At 39.1% G+C, this 27,610-nt stretch overlaps 1 protein-coding gene across 1 annotated transcript in view; it reads right to left on the bottom strand.

The window, feature by feature from the left end:
- Positions 1-22,530, bottom strand: part of LOC104628241 (RNA-binding motif, single-stranded-interacting protein 3-like) — a gene marked incomplete at its 5' end in the record, with an annotated part of 84,057 nt that extends 61,527 nt beyond the window's left edge. Inside the window, 4 exons of the mRNA XM_010296757.1 lie at positions 289-339; positions 2,956-3,052; positions 10,984-11,030; positions 22,402-22,530. Of these exons, the coding sequence (XP_010295059.1) occupies positions 289-339; positions 2,956-3,052; positions 10,984-11,030; positions 22,402-22,530 (324 nt within the window). The remainder of the gene's footprint in view (positions 1-288; positions 340-2,955; positions 3,053-10,983; positions 11,031-22,401) is intronic.
- Positions 22,531-27,610: the final 5,080 nt, after the last annotated feature.

Raw genomic sequence — 27,610 nt, 5'->3', positions numbered from 1 at the left:
CAGGAATGCAGTTATCTTGCAGTCCCTTGAAGCAAAGCTTCAGAAGCAACACTTTAGAGCTTGCTATTCTCTTGTAATCAATGCAGTTAGATAACATATCGCCCATCCTCCCCTTTATGCTACATCAAATGGTGCTCCTTAAAGAAGCAGAATCTTTACAGCGGAGGGCTCTTGTCAAAGGGAGCAGCTGGCTGCTCTTACATGACCTAGGACTTTAATGTGGCTGACAAGCAGAGCAAGGCTACAGCGTAAGCACTTTTAGCTGGATATAAGCAAGTATCCACTTACTGTTGGTTGCATAACATATGGTGGATGAGGCATCCATGAAGTACTCTGGACCTGCATATCAAATACTTTTAATTAGCACAGAAAATTTAAAAACTGAACTCAAAGATTTACTTGAAAATATTCCTTCTATTACAACTACAGAGCTAATTTTGGCAAAAGACTTAAGTCATGTAACTCAACGGGAAAGTCATTTATGCTTCATAAAGATATTGACAAAGGAAAAAGCTTTCAAATTTCATTTCATAATATTTTCTTCCAAAGTCAGAAGTCTGAGTGATTGCACCACTTCTATGATGCACACCATTTGACCTCATAAAGCAGTCTTTAATATTCCATGTTGTCCTACTCTTTCATTTGCATTGTTTGCTTTCATCCATCAATATAATCATGAACATGTAATCCAACCAACAGTGCAAGAGACATGAAATGTTCAAAGTTTATTTTCAAAAGCATCTGTATGAACTTTCAAAGGGGTAACATTTTTGGAGATTCCAGAATGATTTATTCCCTTTCCAGTAAGAACTGCAGATCTGATTCAGAGTTTTTGAAGCTTATTCTAAGCTTCTATGGCAAAGCTGGCTTAAGATGTCCCTGCCCCCCAGGATCAGCTCTTACCTAGGGCATCGTGGGGTCTGTTCCCACCAGAATTCTATATGCCTCACCAAAGTCTTTCTTTGTTGTTCTGCCTTATGACTGACATGTAACAGATTCCATGGATATACCAATTTTACTAACAATTAAAAGCATTACAGAATTCCTCTGCATTTGTGGTAGCATCTCTGAGCCGTAACTTCCTCTTGTGCTAAGCGTGAATGGCCCACATGCTACCATAACTCAGACTCAACCCAAGAAACGGTTGCCCTTTGCATCAGTCTGGGCACCACAACACACAGGGAGTACACAAAAATATAGCTGTGCTACAGCCATCAGTGGGCAACTCACTGGTTATCATCCCTAAGCTCACAGAGATGGGCATGTGGCATCTCAGACTGAGTGTGAGCAGGGATGACTAGGAGAAAAATACAAGGTCCCAATTCTCTGAATGCTCTGTGATTTTATTCATGAAGCAAGTGGTGAGAATTAATTGTATAATTGTGCCTCAATACTTGTTGAAGTTTATCAAAGTAGATTTTTTGTTGAAAAGCAGGTTCAGTGAAAGATCTTTAGAACCAAAACCAGCATGCACAGATGCAAACACACGTCTGCTACAAAATTTTCTGTTTTGAATCCCCACTAGTTAAAATATATTAGAGTTGCCACAGTTTATGCTGTTCATTGCTCCCACTCTTGCATCTTTGCAGCTCCTTCTCTGTGCCAGGGCAAATGCCTTTGGGCTTACACTCCAAACTATCTATGGAGAATGATATGGGTTAAAAAACATAAAAATCAATGTCTTTGATGAAAATACACCAATGCATGCAAATGCATCAAACCATGAACTGGTGTAATGGTTCAAGTCAGGTTGGGAGATGGGAGCAACTGTGAGCTGTGGAGCAGTGATGGGAGTAAGAGGCTGGATGGCCTAAATTCAGTGGCCTGAATAAGAGAGAGGTGGTATGAACCTTAAGCCAGCTTTGCTACTGAATAAAGTGCATGTGAGCTGCACTCTTATGTCTCTGGCACTGACATTTCTTTGGTGTTGCCATTTATTGAAACTTACTAAATTTATCTCACCAAAACAACTTTTGTTTGGCAAGTGTTACATAGCCATCTAAAATTAAATAACACAGAAGACAAAGAAAATTACAAGAATCATTTATCGTTTTAAACACCGTAAGTGTAAGCACAACCCTCCAGAACTACCTGTAAAGAGTAGCATACCATCTAAAAAAAAAACAACACAACAAACCAACCCTAACGTTAAGAACAAGCCACCATGCAGCTTTGCAAGTTTGTGTAGCTTATCTTGGGTAGGACTTTGGACTGGAAGAACACTGATGCCATAGGACAGAAATAACTGAAATGGGAAAATGTATAGCCACTGACCAGCTTCAGAGTGAAGTGGTATGTTCCCAGAGAACAGCTAATAATAAAACTATACAACCTGGTTTTGACTTCCACCTCAGAAAGCCAGAGCATGGCAGTAATTTCCCAGTGGAGATCTGTGCAGGATATGCTGAAAAGGGAAATTCTGAACGACAAAACATGTGGAGACTAAAGAAGGATACGAGGACAGTTATCCTCAAATAAATCGCTTTGTCAGGGATTATTGGATAAAAATGAGAGCTTTTAAAGGATGCTGTTACTGCAGCAAATACAGCTGGGGTCAAAAGGTCATAATACAATGCAATCAACATAACTTATTAAAATACACATTTAAAAAAACTTTTGGCTAATGAAAAGGAGCCAAAATGACAAAACATTTCATTAAGAATTATAAGCTTCTGCTGTTGTCAACTGGAAATGAAGCAAAATGCTGTTTACTAGAGAAGCTGATTGAAGTAAGAAAAAATGACAGTGGCTTTCATTGCTAGCTTAAAGAATACAGGAAACACTTCAAACCCCACACCAAATGATACGTGAGTACTACTAGAAAGCCTTTTGTTTAATGTGTGACTCAAGAACGCTAGCACTCACACAATTTTCTGTGGTATACCCTCTGCCTTCATCCACATCCAAAATATAATTAACTGGGAAACATAGTAGACAAGTGCAAATCTGACGTACCTGATATGTAGAGACAGGGGAAGCAGCAATGAATGGCGTGATTGATGTCTGTGGAATCATGCGGTTTGTTGGAATACTGTACGGTGAGGAATAAAATCTGCAAACAAAGAACAAAAGCGAGATTTTTTTGAACCTTTCAACTGCTAGGCTCTGACTAACTAAAGACAAAAAGAGTCTACACAGGTAATTATGTCCATCTATTTCCAAAACCACAATAAAGAAGATGTGATGGCTCCACTGAACAGATCTTGAAAATGGAAAGGAGGAGGAATATTTACACAAAGCATATTTTTTTCACTTCAACTAGCACAAATATAGAACTTCACGATACAAGAAGTAATTATCTGAAATGCAGAGGCAGCTGATTTTCCAGAGTGCTAGCTAGTGAAAGGAAATTTCTTACATGATATTGAAGACAATATTACTGATTTCATTTTTACATGTGGTACTGTTTTCTTTTCAGATCTTAATGCTTCAGTGCTGAGAATAACACATTCCACATACATGCATGGATTATTTTATTAAGGGATGGCTACAAAAACTCTGGCTGAAATTTTCATATTCATCTAGGCAGAGAGCAAAAAACCCACCTTCTGTTTAAATGTATCACAAATTATGAGCCTAAATGCCCCAGGTAGCACTGAAAATCTCAGATTTAGTTGTTTTGATTTCCACTGTTGCATGCTATGAACAAAGTTGCACTATCTCTTGCTTGATGGTAATAAATGTCATACTTCTTCTCCATCCTTGTGGGTTAATAACTATTGATAAGATTATCCCTAGGAAAACATCGCTACTGGTGGATGGTGTAAGTACTTAATATGTGTGTGCTTGTATAGATTTTTGCATTTGTCCTTTTTTCAGTTTTAACTGTAAGCCAGAAAAATAAAATTGCTTAAAAAAAGAATGTTTGTGGGTTTACAACTGTCAAAATGCTGATAATTTGGACTCTGAGAGAGAGAAACATTCCTGTGCAGTGTTCTCTCGTCCGATTTAAACCCCATGCAGATCCTTCTCATATAGCGTGCACCGATCTTACGAGTAACAGAAGATTTTGCACATATGCTCTCTCTGTAACAGTGAAGTGGATTACATTCCCTGCCTTTTTATGTTTTTTTCTCCCCACGCTGAGGCAATCAACAGCAGCTTTCCATGAGAGTCCTGTAACAAAAAAATCATTACTGGTGTTTAAACAAGTGCTCTATTTCCTGATCGCCCTGGCATCCCGGATTTAGTACTAATCAGTCTAGTTCAGACTGGATGCATTCATTCTGGATGCAGGATCAAATAACCACCGCCTTCATCCAACCAATAGCCTCGGAAAAACAGGCTGCTGTCTTTGAAGGTTGGGCGGAAACATTCGAAGTTAGGAGGGGAGAGGGAGACAGAGAAGCAGTCATTTGTTCTCTCTGTTCCAAATAAGATTTTAAAATGCCAAAAGCAGCAGGTGGCGTCTGAGTGATTTTTTGTTTAATAGAAATATATTGCTATTTTAGGAACATTTATCTGCCCTTACAATGCTCGCACAGAGACTATTTCAAAACTGTGCCTTTGCCCAATTTTATATATATCCTATTATGAGAACTTAGAGGCATTTGTATCCCACTGCTTGTATCAAACATTAAATTCATACAACATTGAGGGGAGAAGAGATTTTTACCGCTCTAGCTGGGTTCATCTATGGCATTAGCATGATGCATATGTTATCTAAGTCCTGTTACAGGGGTCTTCTCCTGCATCAAGGCTAACCAGAAATCACTTTGGCTATGCTGTTGCTAAGTAGATGAACTAAAAAATGCTGCATGCAGCAAATGAAAACTGTCAATGGCAGACTGACAGAATTCACTCTGTAGGTAAAACATATAATAGAAATACACATAAACCCCTTGAATGGAAGGACAGTATAAAAACAAAACTCTTTTGAGAAAACAACATATTTTTGTTCATTCTGTTCTCATTCTGTCCATCAGCCTGGCACTAATGCTGCACTCATACCCCATATGAACTGTTCGGTCAAAGATAAGTGCAGGGGACAAACAACTTTCCATTTGGAACTAATGCTGACTCTTTAGGATAAACTCTGCAATAAATCCCAGCAAATACCAAATTTACAGAAAACGTGTGCTAAGCCAAGAACTTGACAGACAGCTAACCATTTCAGTTTCAGCTTAGAGATGCAGTTATCTAAATAGTACGTAAGCTTGTAGAATATACACTCTGGTAATGTGAAAAATACAACCCTTCCAACACCTCTGCCAATACCATTTATCTGTCGCAGTTTGGAATGGTCTCAAATAAGCATCAATTAAAACATACTCTCAGGATGCTCAGCTATATTGTGAAAATGCATGCACCAGAGCATCAAAGAAGATAAAGGAAGGAAATCTGATGCAGCAAATGACATTGTAAGAAATTCCAGTTCATATATTTCAATTTTAATAATAATAAATCACGTTTAACAATCTGAGTCACTGTGACGGGGTACAGGTCAAACATTTTGAAATCAGGAATCCCTTACATCCAGAGACAAAAGTTTGTCTTCTTGCCATAGCATCCCTTGTGCCCAAAGGGATCTAAAAAAAAAAAGGATTTGGATATTGCCTGAGGGAATTCAACAGAGCAAGAACTGAACAGGTATATTCTGAAGGCTCCTCTGCCATGCGTGAAGATCAGTAGTATGGTGAGGACAGAATCACAGAATGGCAGGGGTTGGAAGGGACCTCTGAAGATCATCTGGTCCAACCCCCCTGTCAAGGCAGGATCACCCAGGGCAGGCTGCACAGGAACGCGCCCAGTCAAGTTTTGAAGGTCTCCAGAGAAGGAGGCTCCACAATCGCTCTGAGCAGCCTGTGCCAGTGCTCCGTCACCCTCACAGTAAAGAAGTTTTTCCTCATGTTGAGGTGGAACTTCCTGTGCTGCAGTTTGTGCCTACTGCCCCTCATACTATCACTGGGCACTACTGAAAAGAGACTGGCTCCATCCTCCTGACAGCCACCCTTCAGATATTTATAGACATTGATGAGGTCCCCTCTCAGCCTTCTCTTCTCCAGACTAAACAGCCCCAGGTCTCTCAGCCTTGACTCATACAAGAGATGTTCCAGTCTCTTAATCATCCTCGTAGGCCTCCGTTGGACTCTCTCCAAAAGTTCCCTGTCTCTATTGAACTGGGGAGCCCAGAACTGGACATAATATTCCAACAGGGGTGTCCCTGCTGGGGACAGGCTCAAGGGGAGCCTCCCTGAGGCACAGGATGCTCAACCTGCCACAGTGCTGCAGTCATGCACCACCCTGGCAGGGCCCACTCACAAAGAGGGCTCAACATGCTCTCACCCATGGGACACAGAGGTATCTCCTCACATTCCCTTTATATACAAATAGGCTAATGTCTTAATATATAATTTTCATAAGTGACATGCTGGGGACCTAAAAAAAGACAGAAGGAGCAAAAATGCAGGAGAAGCCTGCTCTGGCGTAAAGCCTACAGCATCCCAACAAGATCTGCAGCTGCTGACCTTGCCATATTCTATCTTAGGCTTTCCCTTTTTCTCTTTTTTTTTCTTTAGGCTCAGGGAGAGCTGAAATGAGGTGGAAGATGCATGTTGTAAGTAAGTCCAAGGGAATACAGGATTCTCAGTCATCAGAATATGTACTTCAGAAAGAGGAGTGGAAAGAGACTCATTTTAGATATACTGTTCAATTATGATCCCACGTTTCGTGGCATTAAAATGTACAGTATCTGGTATGGTACCTGGAGAGCCGTAGGCTTTGTGGTAGTTGGCCTGTGGGCTCTAAGGAGAGCTTTCCAAAAGGCTCAGCTGCATTTCCTGTAAATGCAGTTTGCATCCTTACATTGGTCCATACGGCTTTTTGCAGGCGCCAGTCAGTGTCCCTGCTCGTCAGCTGCAATTGCAATGCTAGAAGCAAAAGCCTAGAAAGGCAGGTGGCAAAAAGATGTGGCAAAATGGACATTGCCCTTTTATTGAAAATAAACCTTTTCAGCATACCCAGATTCCATAAGCACAGGGAAAACTCCTCACTAGGAGGCAAAAAGATGTTCCTGGATGTTCATGAGGAGAGGTTCATAAAGGGCTCAGAAGAAAATGTTTTTAAGAGATGTTAAAAAGAACCACGTTCCCAGTACATCATCAGGCACACAACAGGCAATGCTTTAACAGTTTCTGTTGCTTAACAGACAAAGCACATACTCCCCTCCTACATCAACCCTCCCTCCGCATTTGGGGACTGCATTATCTGTAGCGTCTGGTCGCTATTTCCCTGCCAAAAAATAGGAAAAAAATCCATATGGTTCCCATCCTATGGGGGAATGTGCAAGCTTCCACACAGAATCTGCACAAGAGCAAGACCCTATTTGCACTGCAATAAACACCATTTGCTCATGCCTCGTGCCTGCAGGCAGTACTGAAAAAGTTAGATTCATAAATAGTATCCTGGGGCTCACATAATGTAAGAGTATTACCAAGCGTTATCAAGGCAGCAATTTTCTGTTGCAATAAGCCACAGAGTCAGATGTTTGAGATGAAAAAGACCTATCTGAATATTGAGCCCATTGGCCAGCAAATGCGGAGTATAGTCCCCCAGATATCTGATATTAAACTGACACAGTACATCGCAATCTTAGTCAAATGGCCAGGAGGACTCAAGCCTCAGGAACATTTTAAATGAGCATCCTTACAGTGAAAGTAACAAGCTCTATTTTGTTCTTTGTATGAGTGCATTAAACCACTAAAACAATATTAATGCCACAAATTGAAAAATCAATAGTGTATTACAACAGGCACACTACTCCCCAAAATAAAACCTGAGTACCTTTGTAAATGCAATTCAGAAAAGGCTGATTATAAAACAAAAAAGGCACAGAGAGATTGGCAGGGGAAAAGAGCTTATCTACTGAAGTGTGTGGTTACCACATCTTCAGTAACTCATACTGCAATGCTATGGTACACTACGGGCCGGATTCTCCACTCCCATTATACCAGTTTTTTGCTGATATAACTCCACTGGATGCTTAAACAGAGTTACATGGGCATAAAAACAATGTAATGAAATGGAGAATGAAGCTTTACAACATAATAGACTCAGAAGAAAATTATCTATTCCTTTGTGGGGAAAAAATCTTAGCTATTTTTAGTGAAAACCTCTCTCTCACTCCATTTTGTTTTATTCCTGCTATAGATTTTCAAGGCAAATATGCAGTTATACAGTAATAAAAGTATAATAAAAGTAGTATATACTACATCATGAGCAATGAGAACCCACCTTTTCATCTGGATAACATACAAGAGTCCAGATTCTTCCCAGAGGTTTGGTTATGCCCCACCCCAAAACCTAATATAACCCATGCTTCTTAAGGAATTGTGAATTTTATATGCCACCCCATGACACCTGCAGAGACACATCTCTCTAGTAGGCTTCCATCCTCCATGTGTGGGCTTAGCAACTTACATGCATCAAAATGCATCTATCAACCCTATGAAGGACTCTAATAGACGTCACCATGTGCAGTCAATCTTTCTATTTAAGTTTTATTGGTAATTCATACTTCACCTGGATCTTCACCTTGGCTTGGGTATCTTTACATTTCCCACCTCCAGCCTCAGTTCACTGAGCTCCATGCTGGTGGGCACCCAAAAGACTAAGCGATCACAGCACATCAAGTCCTGAGCTGTGTGCAGGGTCAACACCCGCTAAACCTCACTGCACCGAACAGGCCTGCTACAAGGAAGTGGTTTATGCTTTACAGACCTTTGGCTAACATTGCCCCGTGTAAATTTTAGCTGCTTGGTTCACCTTACTGCAAAGTATTTTGCAGCATTTTACGCACAGGGTGGGTATGGGCACACTATCAACACAGGGGAGCTGCAAGCAGCCGCTTTGTGCTCACTTCCAGACTGTCCCCACTATGAGGAAGAGCAATATGCTTGCCTAACACCTCTTCACTGGCGATTAAGTTAACCAGTTTTACTTCACAGTGCTTAAGAGCCTTTAACTCTCTTTCACCATGACAAACACCTGCTATGATACCCATGTGTTGTGCCTGTGAGCAACAAATCGCATTTGCACATTTTACAAGGAAAGCATTGAGGTGCTCCCAGACTTAGCTAAAATAAAACCCATGAGCTAGGTTTTATTGTGCTTGCAAGCAAAGACGTTTATTAAAAATGGTAAAAATTTATAAGTAGAGACTATTAAGTGAATGCCTGGGGAGGTAAAAAGAAACTGTGTAACCAAAGGGCCCTGGTAATTCTCAGGTGACAGCATTTTAAAGATGCAACCAAAGGATGGAACAGCAGTTGTCTAACTTTTGGTGGACAAACCAATTTTTCCGCATAGTAAGAGCTTCTCCTCATCATACTGCACACAATCAAGATCTCACCATAAAAGCATTTTGAATAAGATGGGTTTGTCCTGATGATACTGAAAATATTTTGATACTCTCAATAGAAGAGATATGTCAAAGCAGTAACTTATTGTCACTCTTAGAGATATATCCACTGCTGTAGTTTATTTCACGCTTTACAAATAAAAGAACATTTAAAAAACTGCAGAGCTGAAATTCTCCATTGGGTACTGTTTCTTTTCCCAATGATCAGTGACAGTATGTTCAACCAATTGAGTGACCAAACCATTGGAGCAGCCTGAACAGCTGAGCAGCATAGGTACTCTCTGATACAAATAATACCTGATTCTGAGATAACTTTCATAATTTAAAAAAAATATTCTTGAAGTAAAATTATATTAATCTCAAAGGATCATTCAAATCACAATTCATGGAACTGACATGCAGGAATTCCTTTGAAAATAAAAGCCATTTGTCTGGATGAAACACTGGTGGATTATGAACTAGTGATGGTTTTATTTATATCCTATAATGTGTTACCAACTGAAAAATATGATGATAGAGGAGAGAGACTCATTTGGGAGGTCAGAACACAGAGGATTCTGAAATCACAACTATGCAAAAACCCTCTTTTTTCTGAGTTGCTTTGGTTTGGCCGCTTCCTCCACAACATGGGAATATCACAAGTCCTCCAAAGCTACTGCTTGTAAAGGGTATTTAAGCAAAATATACTATTATCATTGATTTATTTTTTTTAAACTACTGGAAATGTTAGTTTTTTCCTAAACGCTTCAACTAGCAGTGCCCTAAAAAATATTTAGCGTATATTTAACAAATAAAGCCATTCTTGCGTATATCAATACATTCTCTGCTTCAGCTGGAGAATGCAGACGGGAGTATGCACGGGATTTGATAATCATATCAAGCATCTCTCTGATCAAAGAGTGATTGTCAAAGAGTTCAGGGATGAACCTCTTGCTTTTCTTCAAATTGTTGTTAACCTATCTGAAAGTATAGCTAGATTTCAAGGTCCTGTTTTTCTAGCTTACGAAATAATTGGAAATGTAATCATGCAGGTAAGTAATACGACGATGTACCTTCTCTGCTAAATTTGAAAAAAGTTACAATCCTTTGTGTATGCAAACCATTGTTGAGAAATGAAGAAAAGTATTGCTCAGAATTTTACCCCTAACTCGCATCTGCTTACACACTAATTTAAGGCTTTCTCCCTATTTGGCATTTCTGTTCCGACAATGCTATGGAAGCCAGCCAGCCTGTAGGGAGAATCCCACATGAAGTAACAGCTCTATTATCCAAAATACGCTGGAATCTTCAATGATTATTTTAACAAAAACAAAGTCAGTAAAGGGAAACTTTACTGGTTTCCATTTCATGACAGAGAGCTTAAAAAAACATTCACTAGCATTTGCCAAATAGAGATGGAAACTATTAGGAAAAACAACTTCCCATTCAAATGGATATTACAAACAAGAGGGCATAAAAACAAAAGAGAAACTAAAAGAAGAACTTGACAGTATAGCATTACATGCTTCAGACAAAATATGACTGAGTGAATTTGCTTCTGAGTAAGTTTCGCCACAGAAAGAGAAAACAGAAGATGGCATTCAAAATAGTTTTTAAAAAGGCATAAGAAAACATGCATTCCTTACCCATTCTGTATAGCAGCTGTTGGATCGTAAGTCAAAGCCATGCCAGCCTGCACAGTTAGAGAAGAAAAACAGATTTTTACTATTACTGCAGGAAAAAACAAGACCAAAAAAAAAAAAAAAAAAGACATTAAACATTTTCTAAGCCAACATGAATAAAAACTGAATGCAACTTAAATGTAAATCTAAATTCTCCAGGGAAGCTCAGATGGCCCAAAGCAGCACAGACAGATTGGCTACCTCCCCTGCCTGAGAGATCTCTGAGAAACAGATCTGATCAGTATGTTGGTTGTCATCTCTCCATAACATTTAGGCCAAATGGTGTTTTTGTTGCACCAGTAGCAGTTAACAACTCCACTGAGATCAATGCGTTTACATCCGATTGCATACTATAACACGACAGGGCCAAATCCTGCTGCTGCCTGTGAGACAGGTAGTTGGTAAATATTCTAAAGCCAACTTCATGAGAGCTTCTCAAGAAGGAGTCTCATCTTTCCTAGAAAGGCCGCACCCTGCGTGACCCCAGTCTACCATTCCCCTGTGCTGTCACTTGTACTTACAGTTAATACATTACCATGAGACAAGAAACAGAAAGTGGGCAGACAGACCAACAAAAAAAACAGCACTTGAGCTTTCAAACAGGGCTTTTAAAACACATCAGAGGTCTGCACAGCAAAAGAATTTGTTAATGGGCTACACAGAGCATTGCAACTGTTGTGGTGACCTGTGTGAAAGGATTTGGCAGTGTCAAAACAGCAGCCAGTTAACAACTGGCACCACCGGCACCATTAGCAGACTTGTCCACAGGTACTGCAGGAAAGGCGGGGACAGAACTGGGCTGGAGACTGAGTTTCCTGCTCCACCTTATGGTCCAAGATGGCAACTGTGGCCATGCAGGAAGGACCAGCTCTTATCCCAGTATTTAAGATGTGAGACTGAAAATCCCTCCTCCCACATACTGCATTTGCTTTGACTTTTTGTCTTCCTTATTTATTTTTTTCCCCTCCCTTTGTGAAATACTTGCCAATGTAAGACACTACCAGGAGATGGGAAGACATCTCCCTTTGCACAGGGCTAGAAGGAGAGAGGAGAGGACGCCATTACCCAAGGTGCTCCTCTCCCTTTGAGAACAGTTGAAAAATAGCCATGGCTCTATCTCACCCCAAGGCGCTGTATTTCGCTCCGCTTGTAATACAGACCGTATGCTTGGTGCCTGAGACAAGAGACAGAAGCATTCGCTTCAAAGATAGGTGCTTTACTAACTGTGCAGCAGGGTCCACACTCCTGGTGGCAGCTTTTAAGGGCCCTGGACCCATCTACCAAAGTACTTTTGAATAATGGCATCTGCCCCCTTCCAGATGGCTGCTTAGACAGGTCAGGAAAGCGTTTGGGCTTGGCTGGTTCCCATGCAGGCAGGTGAACAGCCAGGGCAAATGCTCTGGTGACGAGCAGGCAGAGAGCGGGCAGCGCTCCTGGAAGAGCCAGGTTAGCCCGGCAGCTGCACACTGCTCTAAGAGAAGATGGTCCAGCTTTCCAGAGGCCAAAAATAATTTCTGATCTGAAAGGGTAGGCTTCACACTACCTTATGTAGCCAAAAAAAAAAAAGTAAATGTCATTATTAAATTTGTATGTTTTTCTCATTATTCTTTTAAGTAGACGCTAGGGCAAATGCTTTGCTTATTGAAAATGCCATTGTTTTAACAAAATATGTACTATCTCCCAAGCAAAGGATAATTCAGGAGACTAAGGCCATGGCTATTTTTCTAAAATGCATTCATCTCATACAAAGAAAAGTAAAAATGGCTATTTCTGCAAGTTTAAAATGTCAAAGAATCAAATTTAGGGTGACCCCAACCACTGCTAATTTTGATGTAAAAGATATATTGGCTTAGAAAATCATAAGGGATGACCCACTTAACTTGTTTTTATATTCTTATGTCTTATACATTCTCAGCATATTATATTGTTTGGTGAGGTTGCATTAATTACTAACGGAAAGGCATACAGTTCATCCCAAAAGAGAGCAAATGAAACTTTAGTATCATAAACATTTTTTGTCCACAATACATTTTACAGAAAAAATCCTCTCTTATTTTCCTGTCTATTTTCAACACTTGTAAAATTTGTTATTTCTCTCTTTTTATATTCCTGTGCTAGTAAAGACAACTTAAATAGTATGTACAAGCCCTAGAGGGACAGAAAAATTAGTTCTAACGTTTTAAAAATAACTTAAGATATTCTCTATAAATCAAGGTGTTGACATTTTAACATCTCATCACACATCTACTCAAGACTAAGAAAAAAACCCCTTATAATCCTTTGGGAAAGGAGAGATCCAACCTTTCTAAATAAGAGAGTTGCTAGATCTAATGGCCCTCAGAGTTGCCTGGATCAGAGCTCACTATATCCCACAGGTGGCATTAGTGTGACCCGTGGACAAAGCTGCAGCAAGGGAGAGCAAGCTGGGAGGAGAGGGTAAAATGAATGATGGCTCTTTTCTTAGTTTCTTTGATGTAAATAAGAATGAGGGTGCAGAAAGGGTAAATTGCAGCAGCTCTTCCACTGGAGGCCTAACAATGCTCAGTGTCCACACGAGACCTGCAAACACACGTTTACACGGATTTCAGTTACTTGTCTGATGGATATTTGAGCACGCAGTCGTGCACAGACCCTCAGCTTACCCTCCAACTCCATCACACCCCAGACCTTCATGTGGGCAAGTGCAGACAAACTGCACATACTCTGTTCTCTAGATATTAACAACACGTCCATTACATATTACTGGTACTAGGAATAAGGGACACCGTTGTGGGCCTGGCAAGTATAAAATATGAAAGGCTAGACACTCGTCTCCTCAGCCATGCGTACCATCCGTACCGCATGGTGACAGGTTACCAGAATCTGTTCAAGTACTTCAGCAGTGACCACTGTAACTATCACTATCACATTTGCCAGTAAATGAAAGTTTCGCATTAGACAAATACGACTCAGCGTGTGGCAATATGCGCATATGGTACACCACCTACAGTTTGCCCAGTAATATTGCTAATATTCCCCATTGCTGAGTAGCCTTGAACAGCTGCTATTTCAAATAGCTGCTAACAGTGGACTATTTACTACTTTCTCATCAAGTTGTGTAATTCCTCCCTACAAAACTATGCTGGCTGGAAGCCCAGGAAAGGCAACAGTTAGCCTGGACCAGGGAAAGATTTACGGTCTGAGGCATTCACATTCATCAGGAATAAAAACTGATGAGCAATAATAACTTACTGGAAAATTGTCTGTACTTTTCTCCATAGCACACAAACAGGAATTCCAAAAATACCAAATACAGAATATTAGGGTTGGCCTCAGACTTCCACGTGATAGAGGTCCAGCTTATTCTGTCAAAAACACAGAACTGAATATAGCTGTCACTGTGCTTAATACAGTATTAACTATACTGAGGTACTGGCTGGTGCCTCCATAGCAGTGCTCTGTTGTGCTGAAGAGTATTTTCTTCCAGGTCTTTTCATCCACCATTTTGGTCATGTTTCAGTGTAAGGACAGGGTCTTATTCCTTCTGATCGTGACACTTCCTGATGAAATGCCACCTGAGAGAGTGGCACTGATGACGGAATGCTGCTTCAGGAAAATATTTGTCAGATAAATCTTCTATGAAGGAACGACTGAACGACAGAATTTTTACATCACTCAGCCAGATAATGGACACATCTCAGCTACTGAACGAAAATTCTGCACCGCAACATTTCAATATGCAATCCCTTAAAATAATTAATAAAAGGAGTATCTGCTCTCAGTCCCATACATCATCATCATCATTGTCATCATCATCATAATACAATTCTCAATGATTACTTAACTCGTATATTCAGTGTCACAAGTGACATAGATAAGACCTCATAAGTAGCTCATTTAAAATACTGATTTTTTAAAAAGACTATTTAAACCGTATGTGTTTACTTATCACTTATTTTTACTGAAGTGTCTGAACTTAAGACAAAGGAATTAAGATTTTTGCTATTTTGCTGCTGCAGTTTTCTAATTATTGACATTACATCGGTGAACAAAGAGATTCTAATAATAAGAGACGCAGTCTACACCTATCTTTAAATGTAAGTTCTTTCCTTCAATAAAGTGCAGAAAATATCAGAAAGCCTCTGGAAGGCAAGGGTTCCCCCAGGAAGTCTGAAGGCCTTTGTTCAACACTTTACAGTGAAAAATTTTCCATGAGCAAAGACAAGGTGTTCTGTTTCTGTTTTCTTCCCTCTCTTTGTTACGATTTGAACATAAATGAGCACATTTGCCTCATTAAAAATCTCTTAGACCATCGCATTTGCAATGCTTATGTAAATTGGATTTGTAAATCTCTCAAAGAAATGATTAAGTTATGGAGTGATTATTAAAAAAATGATCACATCTACAATAGCATGTAAAATAAGGTGGGTTTATTATTTCTCTTTCAAATCTCTCTGACCTCTCACAAGAACAACCTCTATCAGCCCAGTATCTGTCTTCCAGCAAGCAGAAGTATCTGTAAAAGATGAAATTTTAGGATGCATGGTATCTTTGCTGCTGGGAAGTAGCTTCTACAAACAGCTTCACCAGCATAGCATTAACTACTCTCAGTGTACGTGTCTTTCCCTCACTGTGTGCAAAAATTCACTGTAGTATTGACCTACTACAGAGATGTCCCACGCCTCTTCCTCAGAGGTGAATCTTGCACATATCTTCTTGAACCTCCTCTGGCCAGCCTATGCCTAGTGCGGGAGCACCTGTGCAAAGCAAGACTGCTGTCACCACAGGATTTCTTACTAGGCAGGAGGCCACAGTCCCATTGGAAAAAATTGGAGAGGCCTACAAATTAAAATCCACTGATGTGATGGGTTTTCCAAGCAGGAGGTTCCCTGGGTTTCTCCTGCTTAAGGTGAGATTTTGAAAACATAAGGTTGTACCCTAGGACTCAAGTGATTTCTGCGGTGAACAGATGTGGGAGTTAGTCCAGAAGATAAGTCTCTCTTCCCCATCTCCTCTGACTCATCCCCTCATCCTTTCATGCTGGAGGACTGCTGCCCCAGGGGAATGGGTGTGCTCTTGGCTACCGCAGTGGAATCAATTGAAATTTCAACACTGGAATTCCTGTACTTGTTTTGTTACCACCACTAATATCTGCCAGACATCACAGCATAAGGATCTCTCGTGCCCTCACAGCAGATACTCTGACTGAAACACTTTGAAGATGGAAGAGAGAGGAGGGGGAAGGAACAAACAACCCAAATGAGATTTGTTTAAAATACTGATTTAATAAAACAAGCTCAGTCAGCAGTGAAGTTAACTTGACAGAGTTCCTTGCTTTGATTATTTAAACAGTTCTGTCAGAAATATTACACATTATTAGAAATATTTCTGAATTTAATTCTGAATAAAAACCACCTTTCTTTTTTAGAGAGGGAGAAATCTATAATGTAAATGTGAAACCTCTTAAATATATAGATGCATATGAAAGAAATGGAGCATTTCCCAGTGATGTGTGCTCCTCAAGCAGCTGCAAATTCTGAGAAAAAAAGTGGTTGTGTAGAGAAAAATGTATTAATATTGAGGTCGAACTTGGGAAGTGATTCATGAACCTCAGAAGGTCGGAGGTTGAGCTGATAAACACAATGACAAGTTCAGATGTCCAAATGAATGACAAGAAACCCTTTTGTCCTACAGAACTGGAAGTCTGATCCACACAGCTTCTGTTCTCAGCATTGAGTCGCTTTGTTCCCATTTCAATTTATCTGATGAGTTAAAAGATAAGTGCTGAAGTTTACAAAAGTTTAAACGAAAAAAAAAAGAGGATAGTATCCTCCCTATAGAGACATATGTAATACAATATAATTATTCTGTTTCCACAGACAAGTCATATATTTAACCTTGCCATCTTCAGGTCTACGAACCATCTGCTTTTGGGGATCTGGCACACCCGTTTTGCCATCAGTCTGATCCAATGTTAAATCAGCTGTGGACTATAGTCACATCTGCACACTAGATGTGTGTGTTACAGTGAGTTGGGAAGACTTCCAGGGATGGCTTGCAGCACTACTGAAAAATGACATCCCACCAAATATTTGTCAGGGATACAGCCGAGTGCAGAAAAAGATATGTCTTTTTTCCTTGTCTCCAACATCTGTTTATTCCACATAAGAAAATACTGTCGTAAGCAGCAGAATTTGGAGGAAAACCCAGCGGCAAGAAAATCTCTGGGGCGAATGGCATGACATTTTTCACCGCAGAAGGAAATCCAAAGTCAAATGAAAACTAAGAAAAATAATCTCAGAGAGCAGGTACAGTCCTAATTTTACTTTAACCAAACCATGGCTCTTGTTATGAGTAAAAACAATTCCTTTTAAAATCCTGATTTCAGGGACAGTGATTTCACATAGGTCATTATTTTAAAGTATTTCTTTGTGCTTTAGGAGCTCAAAATCCAACCATTTAAACTGGTTTTCGGTATTTGTGCCACTTAGGCACCATTGCAAAATATTGCCCATAATGACAGCGTCTTGTGTCATGCAGAATTTTTAACTCATTGCTCTATATCTTTTCACTTATTGGCCAGTTACCTTTTGCCCTTCTACTTTCTCCCTCTGTGTAGGCTTCACTTTGGGTTCAATTCCTCTCTTTGCTAAACTAAGCTTTTGCTGAAAAGAAGCATGCAAAATAGTGACCAATGTCTAACTTATACACATGCTAATTATGTAGTAAATGTCTTTGTGCGTGACTTGCGTATGAAGGTATTACTGCATATCTGGACAGGCCTGGAAATTGTCTCACACAGCAAAGAAAAAAAATATTTGTCTAGCTATAAAATACATCAGCCCTACACACTGAGGATTATGGTACACAAATAAGTAGTACCCGTCTCCTTGGAAGCATAAAAAGAAATCTATGTCGGAGCTTTAAATGGGCCTGGCACAGATCTAATAATAATGTCTAAATGCCTGCTGCTGGTAAAGAAGGGACGACCAGCACCAGGATCAACTGCTTCAGCCCTTCACTGCTACTGACTTTATAAAAAAATGGGAAACTTTCTCAAATTACCTATTGTATGTTTTTTCCCTCTAAATTACTGTTTGAATTAGACAAAATTGTAATGAGTAGCAGATAAAAAAAGAAACTGTTAACAAAAGCAACATTCCCAAACTACTAGGTCATCTTATTTTTTTTAAGAAAGAATGAAAAACATTTTTCATTCTTTAGACATTTCACTAACTGATCTTGAAAGAAAACAAAGGAGAAAGGGGGAAAGGAGGAAGAGAGGGAAGGGGAGGAAATGGAGGTTAATGTCTTGGCTATCGAGAAACAAAAATTAACTCATTACATAATCAAGAAAGCATCAATAGAAGAATTATTGGTGGCAATTATTAAATATCATTATAAACTCCAGACAAAATTCAATGGCAGAGGGTCTGCATTCAGTGGTGCATGTTGCTGTTCTGATATATGCACCAATACTGTAATGGTGATATTCTCTTGTAAGAAAGAAAATGCAAATATTTAAATGGTCTAAATTTTACAGAAACTTGCAAATTATGCATCAAAGGTTTCAAAATATTTTGACTGTAAAAAAAAAAACCCTCATCACTTTGGGTTGACCAGATATAGAAAGGCTACCATTTCTAGAACTGTTCTTTCTAGAACAATGTAAACTATAACAAAGCTTGAGCTGATGCAAAGCTTTTCATTTGTTTACAGTTTATGATTTCTCCCTTTCTACCAGATAAATTTCAAATAAACTCTCTCTTAAACACACATATCAAAAGATTTTATTTCTCAATAACCAAAATAAAGTTTCAGTAAATCTGCAATAAAAGATTATGTTATTGCAGTTTTTAATTCAGTCTGATCTCAATTTGTAACTGCTCTTAACTCCCCAGATGCATTTTCAGCTAATGAACTTTTTTTTTGAGAAATGTCACACACCTCTAGACTTGTCAATTGCAATTTAGAGATAAATTAAATCAAATATTTTACAGACAGAATTGAATATGATTACCCTCTATCACCATCTCAAAATAATGTTGTCAGGGAAAGTTTCAAAACAGAGTGCTGAATTAAACCAGTGTAACTCAGAAAATATTATCTTGAAATAAAAAAAACCCAAACTAATAACTCAGATTAGTATTATGAGATCAGCATTTCACTTCAGATGCTTCCAACATTTGCAGGTTTCACTGTACATTTATTGCACCTGTATGTTAGATGCTTAATTTGACAGCCTTTTAAAAAGCCATCAGTAATCTAAGCTCTCGGCTCCTTAGTCCAGAACTGGTCAGCCATCACAAATACTCAGTCAAATGCCTTACTAAATCTGCTGCGTATTTCCTGAGGCTTCAAACAAGAGTGGAAGGGTAAGGACTAGAAAGTGCTATTCAAGGTCAGGCATTCTTCCCTCAGTTACAACTGTCCAAGTAACTAAGTACACACACCCCCCCGCCAATGCCCTAGAGAAATTCAGTGTATTCCTAAAGACCTGACTTTAAAAGGTAAGCCAATTTAACAGCCAACTAAAGCATTTCTATATGGTTATGAAGCAATCTACAAAATGTATGATAGGAATAAGATTTTCTATTACATTCTGCAGTATGGCCTGAAAACTTTACCAAAAAAAGTAATCCTCTCTTATAAAATTCCCCAGAAGCTCTCCATAAAAGAGAGCAAAACCTCTGAGAACAGCATGATCAGAGAGGTAAAAACATGCTTCTCCCCACTAAATCTCCTGCCAGTTCCCCCCTACAGCAGAGTAATGGGCATAACTGCCTGTCTCTGCTTCGCATACTCAAATTTGAGGCCAGAGACAGAACTGTTAGTGCCATTTCTCTGGGGTCTGTCCTTCCAAGCCATAATCCTCATGCATGCTCAGTGTTAATGCTGGTTAAACCTCAGAAGTTTTAGAAATGCCCTTCACATAAGTATTCAAGAATGCAAAGGCTTATCTGAACAATAGCCAAATGCATCTTGGTCTAGATACCGCAGGATTTGGCCAGGGTGGAAATACTGTGGGAGTAATCTCTTGGATACTATTCCAGTGCTTTTGTTTGGGGAAGAAACCAAGAAAAAGCAGAAGTTCAGGGAGTATTTCCAGATCCCATTTGTAATCAGAACTATGATACCTGTCATATATCAATTATTTCTCACTAATCACTGTCTGTTCTTTTCTAAAGAAATTAAAGTTCACAGGAATAATTGTAGGAAGGATACTCGAATGCTGGTATGCAGAGAACAACTGAATGGTACATCATGGTTAGAGTAAGTTCATTAAAGGACAAAGAGTTAGAAAAACACTATTGCATATAAAATATAAGAGTAATTACACAGAAGGATTTTACATTGGAAATAAGAAAATTAACAATGGTGGGGAAGAAATTCAATAAATGAGTGACTCTGAAAGAGAACATGCATTCTTGTCTTTGATGCTTTCAGTAGTACATGTCCAATGTGCAGCAAAGTATTAAGCAGATGTTGGTAAACAGAGAAAATCTACCAAAACAGAGCACATTCCTAGCCTGAAATATTTCTGAGTTTGTATCTTCACAGTCTTTCCATGTTTGTAGATTATACCAGGACAACAGCTCTGTAGGCTGACTGCGAACAACAATAAGGATGTCTCCCAGCACTGAAAATTAGTTACTAAATGTTGATACTATAAACACACCAACCACACCCTGTCTCTAAGTCACCGGGATATCACTGTGCTTAATATGTGCCACTCCACTAGCAGCAAATGAACTACGTACAAAGTTATAAGCTGATGCCCTGAGGCCATAGGCATAATGGTGGCTTGTTGGCTTTAACTTTATATTCTCTTGTTTATTGATTTGAACTGATGGAAGTATAGAACAGTGGAGATAATAGCTATGATGGCGTTTACTATTTAAACAGGGATTTAGAGGTCTTTAAAATATGGATTGTTGACCTTATTGAGGGTTTATTATTGTCTCCTATATATAGACCTTTGTTTTTCAAGCTCTACCACTTGATGTACTTCTTGGGCATTTGTTCCTCAGTAGATCCTTAACATGACAAACCATAATGGCTCCTAAGAAGACATCTTCATTTTTTGAGACATATGACATAAGAGACTGCAATGAACCTTTGGAGACTTCTGCAGTATCTTGTAGCAAATGTGGCTGCCACATTTGTGGGCACTTTCAGCCCACAAAGCTAAAACCATTTTGGAGCATTGCTGTTGGAAAAGTGTACAATAACCCCCTTGCTGGACAGAGACATTTCCATGCTTTCAAGAGGTCTTTCTGTTTGTTATAGGAGCTCGCCAATCATGCTAGAGTATATATGTCATAAGCTAATGGTCTGAAAAGTATCAACTAGCAAAATCGAGTAGTTACAAAAAAGCAGAAACCCTCTAGAAACGTGTAACTTAGAAATACCAAATAGTTTTCTTGTTTGCTTTCAAAAATTTAAGTAAATATAGCAAAATCCACCAAAAAACAAAAAAAAAAAGAACCCCCCCTTGTATTCTAGTGGGTCACAATTGAGCAACACACTTTTTTTTTCCTCTAAGTCTAAATCATAAACACAAAGAATAGGTGTTTAGGATAGAAATACTTGTAAGTCCTTCAGCCTTCGTAGCTGTAATCATACATAAGAAGGTACTATGACCAGATCTACCTCATTTATTCAAGTGTCTTCATCCTATAATAACATTCAAGAAAAGTAAACAAACTCTTCAAGAGTCAGATAAATTCCTTTCTTATTTCACCCACATTTGGGGTCACTTCATGTACAAGTACACGGAAAGGAAACTCCAGTAACAGACTATTTGCAGCAGAGCCGAGAGCAATCCTTAATTACTATTTTTTTTAACTTTCTACACATGATGGAGCTGAGGCTACTGTGAACTGTTTTGTCTTAGACAGAATGAAGAGTCCAGCTCAGATAAGCTTTCGGAAAACTTTTACATGGACCATACATTTGGATGTGCAAGCGCATCTTTTCCTTTTGTAACAACCCACGTACTCCCTGATGATGTTTTATTAGCAGGAACTATATGGAGGAAATAACATTGTTGAGTTGCTTAACTGTAAATTGATTTGGGGTTTATAAAAGGTATGCCATGGGGGCTAATGGCACACCAGTAAGAGAATACTGGGCTCAGGTCCAGCTGCAGACAGAGCACTCATGGTGGGACAAGGCTGTGCACAGTTCCACACCAAGCTCTGAAATTCTCTTTTCCTGTAACTTTACACTCCACACATTATTATAAGCCTCCCTCTCCCCCCTGCTTATATACCTTTTTCTGTGTGAAACTATTGTACTTTGTGTGCAATCTAATTTCTTCGTAGCCCTGAAAGCTAGACCTCCAGGTCTGCAGCTGACTTCTGCAAAACCCCGGGAAAATAATTGCCGCGTGGCACTTACCTCTCCTTCTCTGGGCCACGGCCTTCCATTCTGTGTGTATTTGCTTTGATTCTGGCGCTTCTTTTGCCCTCCATCAGCAAATTTGCACAGCAAAGGCTCAGTGGGGGCTGTGAAGACAAGAAACCCAGTCTATATTAGCATCCCCCCCAAAGAAAGTGATTATACCAGCAACAGTAGTGCTTTGTAATACTGATCTTTTGAAGTAAAATCTTGCCTTCTGCAGATATTTTTTGCCTCTTTTAGCCTTGACTCCACTGGCAGCTGTTCTTACTAACTAAGCTTCAAAAAATATATACTGGCAGCCCTTAAAAGAATTTAGCAAATATTGTTGAAAAAATAATCAGCCTACGCAGAATGTTAAGTTGCTGTAGTGGAATAGTAGAGTCAGGCATTAGTTCCAGCTAAGTTAGACACGTATTCATGGCCAGCATTAGTGCAAGGATAAACACTGTTTTACTAAAGCAGCTTTCTGTTTTTATTGTAAAAACTTTGCAAGAATCTGTTTAAGGAATAAGTGTTCTCAGTATTTTTGCATTTCTCGGCACCCAAATGGAATATACAGAATAAACCAGAGACTTTTGCCAAGCACAGTCCAATTAGCTTTCTTTTCCTCTTAACTCCTCTTTTAAGCAAGTTGGCAGCTGAGAAAACCCCTTTCCTCTCCAGCTGAGATCTGGTGTGTGCAAACACAATAGTCAGGGGGGCCGGAGCCCAGGGAAGAAAGGATATTCATGGAGCTGCACACCCCAAAAGGCAGCTCACAATAGGGCCCCCTAGTGAAGAAATTACCACACATCAAATGGGTGCAACAGGAAGGGAACTTTCTGTCTCGGGACCTTTTCCCATCTACCCAGCTTTTAACAGCCTCCTAAAATATTCTTCAGCCAAAACTGTAATTAGCTTGCTGGTGGGAGCTTGCCTTTGCTGCCTCCTTCCTCAAAGAGAGGCCGAATTCTACGCACTTCATTAGGTGTATGTCAAGACTGTCCTTTACTTCCTACATCATCAGATAAGCAAACCGATATTGGCTTCGTTGAAAGAAATCTAAAAATGATGCGTCACATCTGAATTTTGTCAGGAATTTTTGGGTTCCCAAGCATGAAAAGTAAAGGCTCAAGTCAATTAACCAGGGTCTTCGACAGAAAAAGGCAAGAAACCTGTTTTTTTCTCCTCGTTTCCCATTTCTGGGAAGCTAGAAATGTTGAAAGAATAAAAGTGCAGGGACATGAAGGAACAAGAAACCTGTTTTTTTCTCCTCGTTTCCCATTTCTGGGAAGCTAGAAATGTTGAAAGAATAAAAGTGCGGATATGAAGGAAATGTTGCAGTAAGGGGGTTAGTCAAGTCATTTATTAACTATTATTAAGACTTATTTATTTGTAATAAAAATAATTATTTGGTTAAAGGATTAAATAAGTTTATATAAATTTTAAAACAAGTTCACCTCCCCCAACCTCTTAGTTACAGTCAGCTCAAAATGGGTCAGAAAGTGCAGATTAAAACTGTACCACTTCAAAACTGCAACCAAGGAGCAATGCACATAGAGAATCTCACATCAAAACCACTATTTCTCATTGGGACAACATCACTTTGGCTGCTTCTGAAGCTTTAACAGCTCTGTTTTCTCATTACCATTTTACCAGGCTAGTAATTTCCAAGGTCACTAGAAACTGAACTGCAGGGAACAATCCATTATTGGCAGAAAGCTCGACTGTGTGACCCCAGAGGTCCTTCCCCACCTCTGACTTCGATTACTGTATCAGATTTTGGTAGAAGCAATGCCTAGCCAACCATTTTAAATTTAAAATAATGAAGGTTTAAAAGCATCCAGGTGGCTGTGGAGATTCTTTCCGCAGATGGAGAGATTTTACAGGGCTGATTGCCCTGTGCTTCCACAAGTTTTACTCCACAGTGCGATGCTGCGTGATTCCAGAGCAGCTACTTAGAATTCACTTTGATGTGACTGTGAGGGAGGAGCAGGTGTTAAGCCAACATTAGAGAAAGACCTATTAAACATCACATCTGAAGCTTCAAAAGCTTTTTGTTTTAAGCACTGAAACAACTACCAAGCAACATACGATAGCACTAGGAGGAGCATGCCAAAACAATCTGCACGTTGGATATTAACACATGCCATGATCATCTGCTAATGTACACATGTGGTATTAGCCCGTATACTATGATGTGGTTGAGCAAGCTAGGAAGTCATATGGTTTACTACATATCCTCTCTATATATTAGCCAACCACAAATAGGAAGCTGTTGCTTTTCTGGGCTCCCCAGTATCCAGCATTGCCATCTGACAATCTCTTATTTATTAACTTGTGACTTCCTAAAGTTGACTGAGATTGAACAGAACTGCCAAACAACTTTACCTGCTCCCCCCTCTCCATCTAGAAAAAAAGTGAAAAACACTGTATGGACTTTTCAGGAGGTAAGGAAGAAGGTGGAAAAGGACAACAGTACCATACCCTTCACAGGCAAGTTTCTGCACAGGAGGTTATATGCCTCTACAGCCAGCTGAGGGGAATTCTGGGGAAAAGGTCAATCTGCATCGATCAACATTACCATAAGCAAAAAGATCAAAATAAAATGTTCTGACAGGAAGACAGAGTCCAGATAAGATGGGTTTGGGTTGTTTGGTTTTTTTTTTTTTGAAAAACAGGCACATAGCAGATTACATCCAGCAAGACAGAAAATTATTTTGTTAGCTCTGAAGTGGTGTAGGTCTTAATGGCTTACACCTGGAAACAACCATAGTAACCAACCTCAAAATATAAAGAAAGCAAATTAATAATCTTTCTTCTTTCAGGACACAAGGTAGCGTGTAACAGAGTCTTAGGAGTTCCAACATGTTGCTCTAAGTAAACAGAAGAACTCAAATCTCTGCTTTACTTCAGCCCTCTTGAAATCCCTTGTAAGAAAGGTTCTCTAGGCTTTGCAAGATCAGGTGCATATGAGTATTTGACATTAGTACCATCATTCTTACTAATCAAATACCTAACAACAGAAGATAAAAGAAAGAGCATAACCTATTCCACTATATCAGCAAAACTATTTCTAAGTAGAAGTCTTTGTTAATGGTTTCATGAAATGAAAGCAGTTTAAAAGTAATAAATTTACATCAGCCAAGAAAAAAATCACAATTAGGTACTATGGTTATCAATTCAAAAAGAAAATATTTAGGAACAATTCAAGTAATACCAACATTATGTGAATAATATCAAAAGATTGCAGCAGAAGTGGGACATTTTACCCCCAAATACTTCAGAAGAGGAAGAAGGAAAAAGGGGAATCTTTAAAACTTTTTCTGCTTTTGCTCTCTTCCATTCCAGAGACTCTTCAATTTATGGACTGAATTTTTACTTTTCTCCTTTTCCTCTGTATGAACATACTGACTGAAAAGAAATGCCTATGTCCCTGCCTCTTCTCTCACCTTTTGCTCTGCTGACTTAATAGAAAATTTAATTTGGATATCTACAGGTGTTCACATTTTGAACTGATAAGCACGTCTTTTTGTATGGTCCTTGACATGCTCAAAGTTTTGAGCATGTGTGGTATTTTGAAGCATATCTGGAAAACCTACTGTTGGTATTTTCCTGTCAGAAAAGTGAGAATTGATTCACCTGAGACAAATTTCAGGCCATTCCATCCTGATAAACTCTTCAAGATGGAAGGCACTGCTCTTTCTTTGACTTCTGCCTGACAGTAACAAATAGAAATATCAAGAATAAATAACAGCTTTAACCTGAACAAGGTTCATTAAGCCATAAGCCATTTCTCAAGGAAAAGATTTAAATGCTTGCTGTAGTTCCCATCCAAAGCCTGCTCTAGTTAATAAGACATAAATAGCCCTGAACTTGGCTTTCAGTCCTGAGGAGGAAGTGGGATCAAATTGATAGTGCTTCTAAACAGTGTTTGCCAAGATCTTCAGGGCTGCTTTAGGAGAGGGCAGTAGTAGCTAGTGTTCAAATTCTGTTCCCATGGAAGTCAATAGCTAAAGCCCTATCTCACCTCAATCAGGGCCTGAATTTACTCTAAGAGTTCAGTGGAGGTGAAAGAGAGTGACTGGTTTTATGTCAATCAAGTCTGTCAATATTGTTGGAGGTCCCTTAGGAGATCAGCTTCTCATGCTCTGCTACTTCAGATGGACAGACTGTGCAGACAGACAGCACTGAACTGCCAAAAAGCTGTTATATCACCAAAAGCAACACTGGTATTTAAAGTAGGACAAAACCTTTAGATGGAAGGAGATGGGGATAACAGTGTCTCCTTCTCAAATCTGGCAGCCTCTTAAAAATGTTCCATCTCAGGAAAGGAACTTCAGTTAAATTGGAGAATTAAAAAAAAATAGCAAACTTCTAACTAGTCCTGAATACGTAATTTCCTTATTCTTTCATTCATCGGAAGGCAGATACACTTGAGCTTCTACATATGCAAAAATGTATATATTCATGAGCATGTGCTTCATAAAGGAAGATGAAAGCTGTCATTTGCATTCAGTGAATCTTTTTCATTATTTCAGGTGCTCTGAAACTTTTTCTATCTTAAGAGTTACTGAGAAATGCTTGTCCTCCACAACTTCTGATTCATAGTCATATAGCATCGTCTGTCCAGCAATGGCAAGAATTACATATATAAAAAAGTAATAACAAGAACATATTTATGTATTTTAACTGCTTTCACTATGAATATTTTTGAAGACAGAGTATTTTTCAGCATGTCAGGAAGAGTTTAATCTCTTCTTCTCATCTTGTGCAAAAATAATAGTAACATTTCTGGTTGATAGCTCAGCAACAAGTGCATTGTGAACATTCATGTGGGTCTTTAAACACCTTCATTTTGTTAATGTGAAGAAAAATGATGAGAAAGTCATTGGTATATCAATGAATGGTCAGTACATAGTCAATGATCTTTTTCAAAGTGTGTTTTTATGAGAAAGATTAATTTGGTTTTCAACCTTCGCAAATCCTCCTCTGCCATAAAAATCAGAGCAGACCAATAATTGAGTTCACAATTACACCAAGCATCCAAACTGTTCAAGCTTTGATAACTATTTTTCTTCTTAACTCCCTTCCAAATTTTAAGTATTTTGATAACATTTTCATGTACAAATCACATAGAATATCTGATGGAAACATCCATGCAAGAACATACTCTTTTTTGATCAATCATTTTTAGACTTTAAGAAAAACTTCATTCTACAGTAAC

This window comes from Phaethon lepturus, unplaced genomic scaffold (assembly GCF_000687285.1).
Source record: "Phaethon lepturus isolate BGI_N335 unplaced genomic scaffold, ASM68728v1 scaffold12451, whole genome shotgun sequence".
In the NCBI taxonomy this organism is placed as follows: domain Eukaryota; kingdom Metazoa; phylum Chordata; class Aves; order Phaethontiformes; family Phaethontidae; genus Phaethon; species Phaethon lepturus.
The sequence above is the reverse complement of the archived record's forward strand: the minus strand, read 5'-3'. Positions and strand labels throughout refer to the sequence as shown.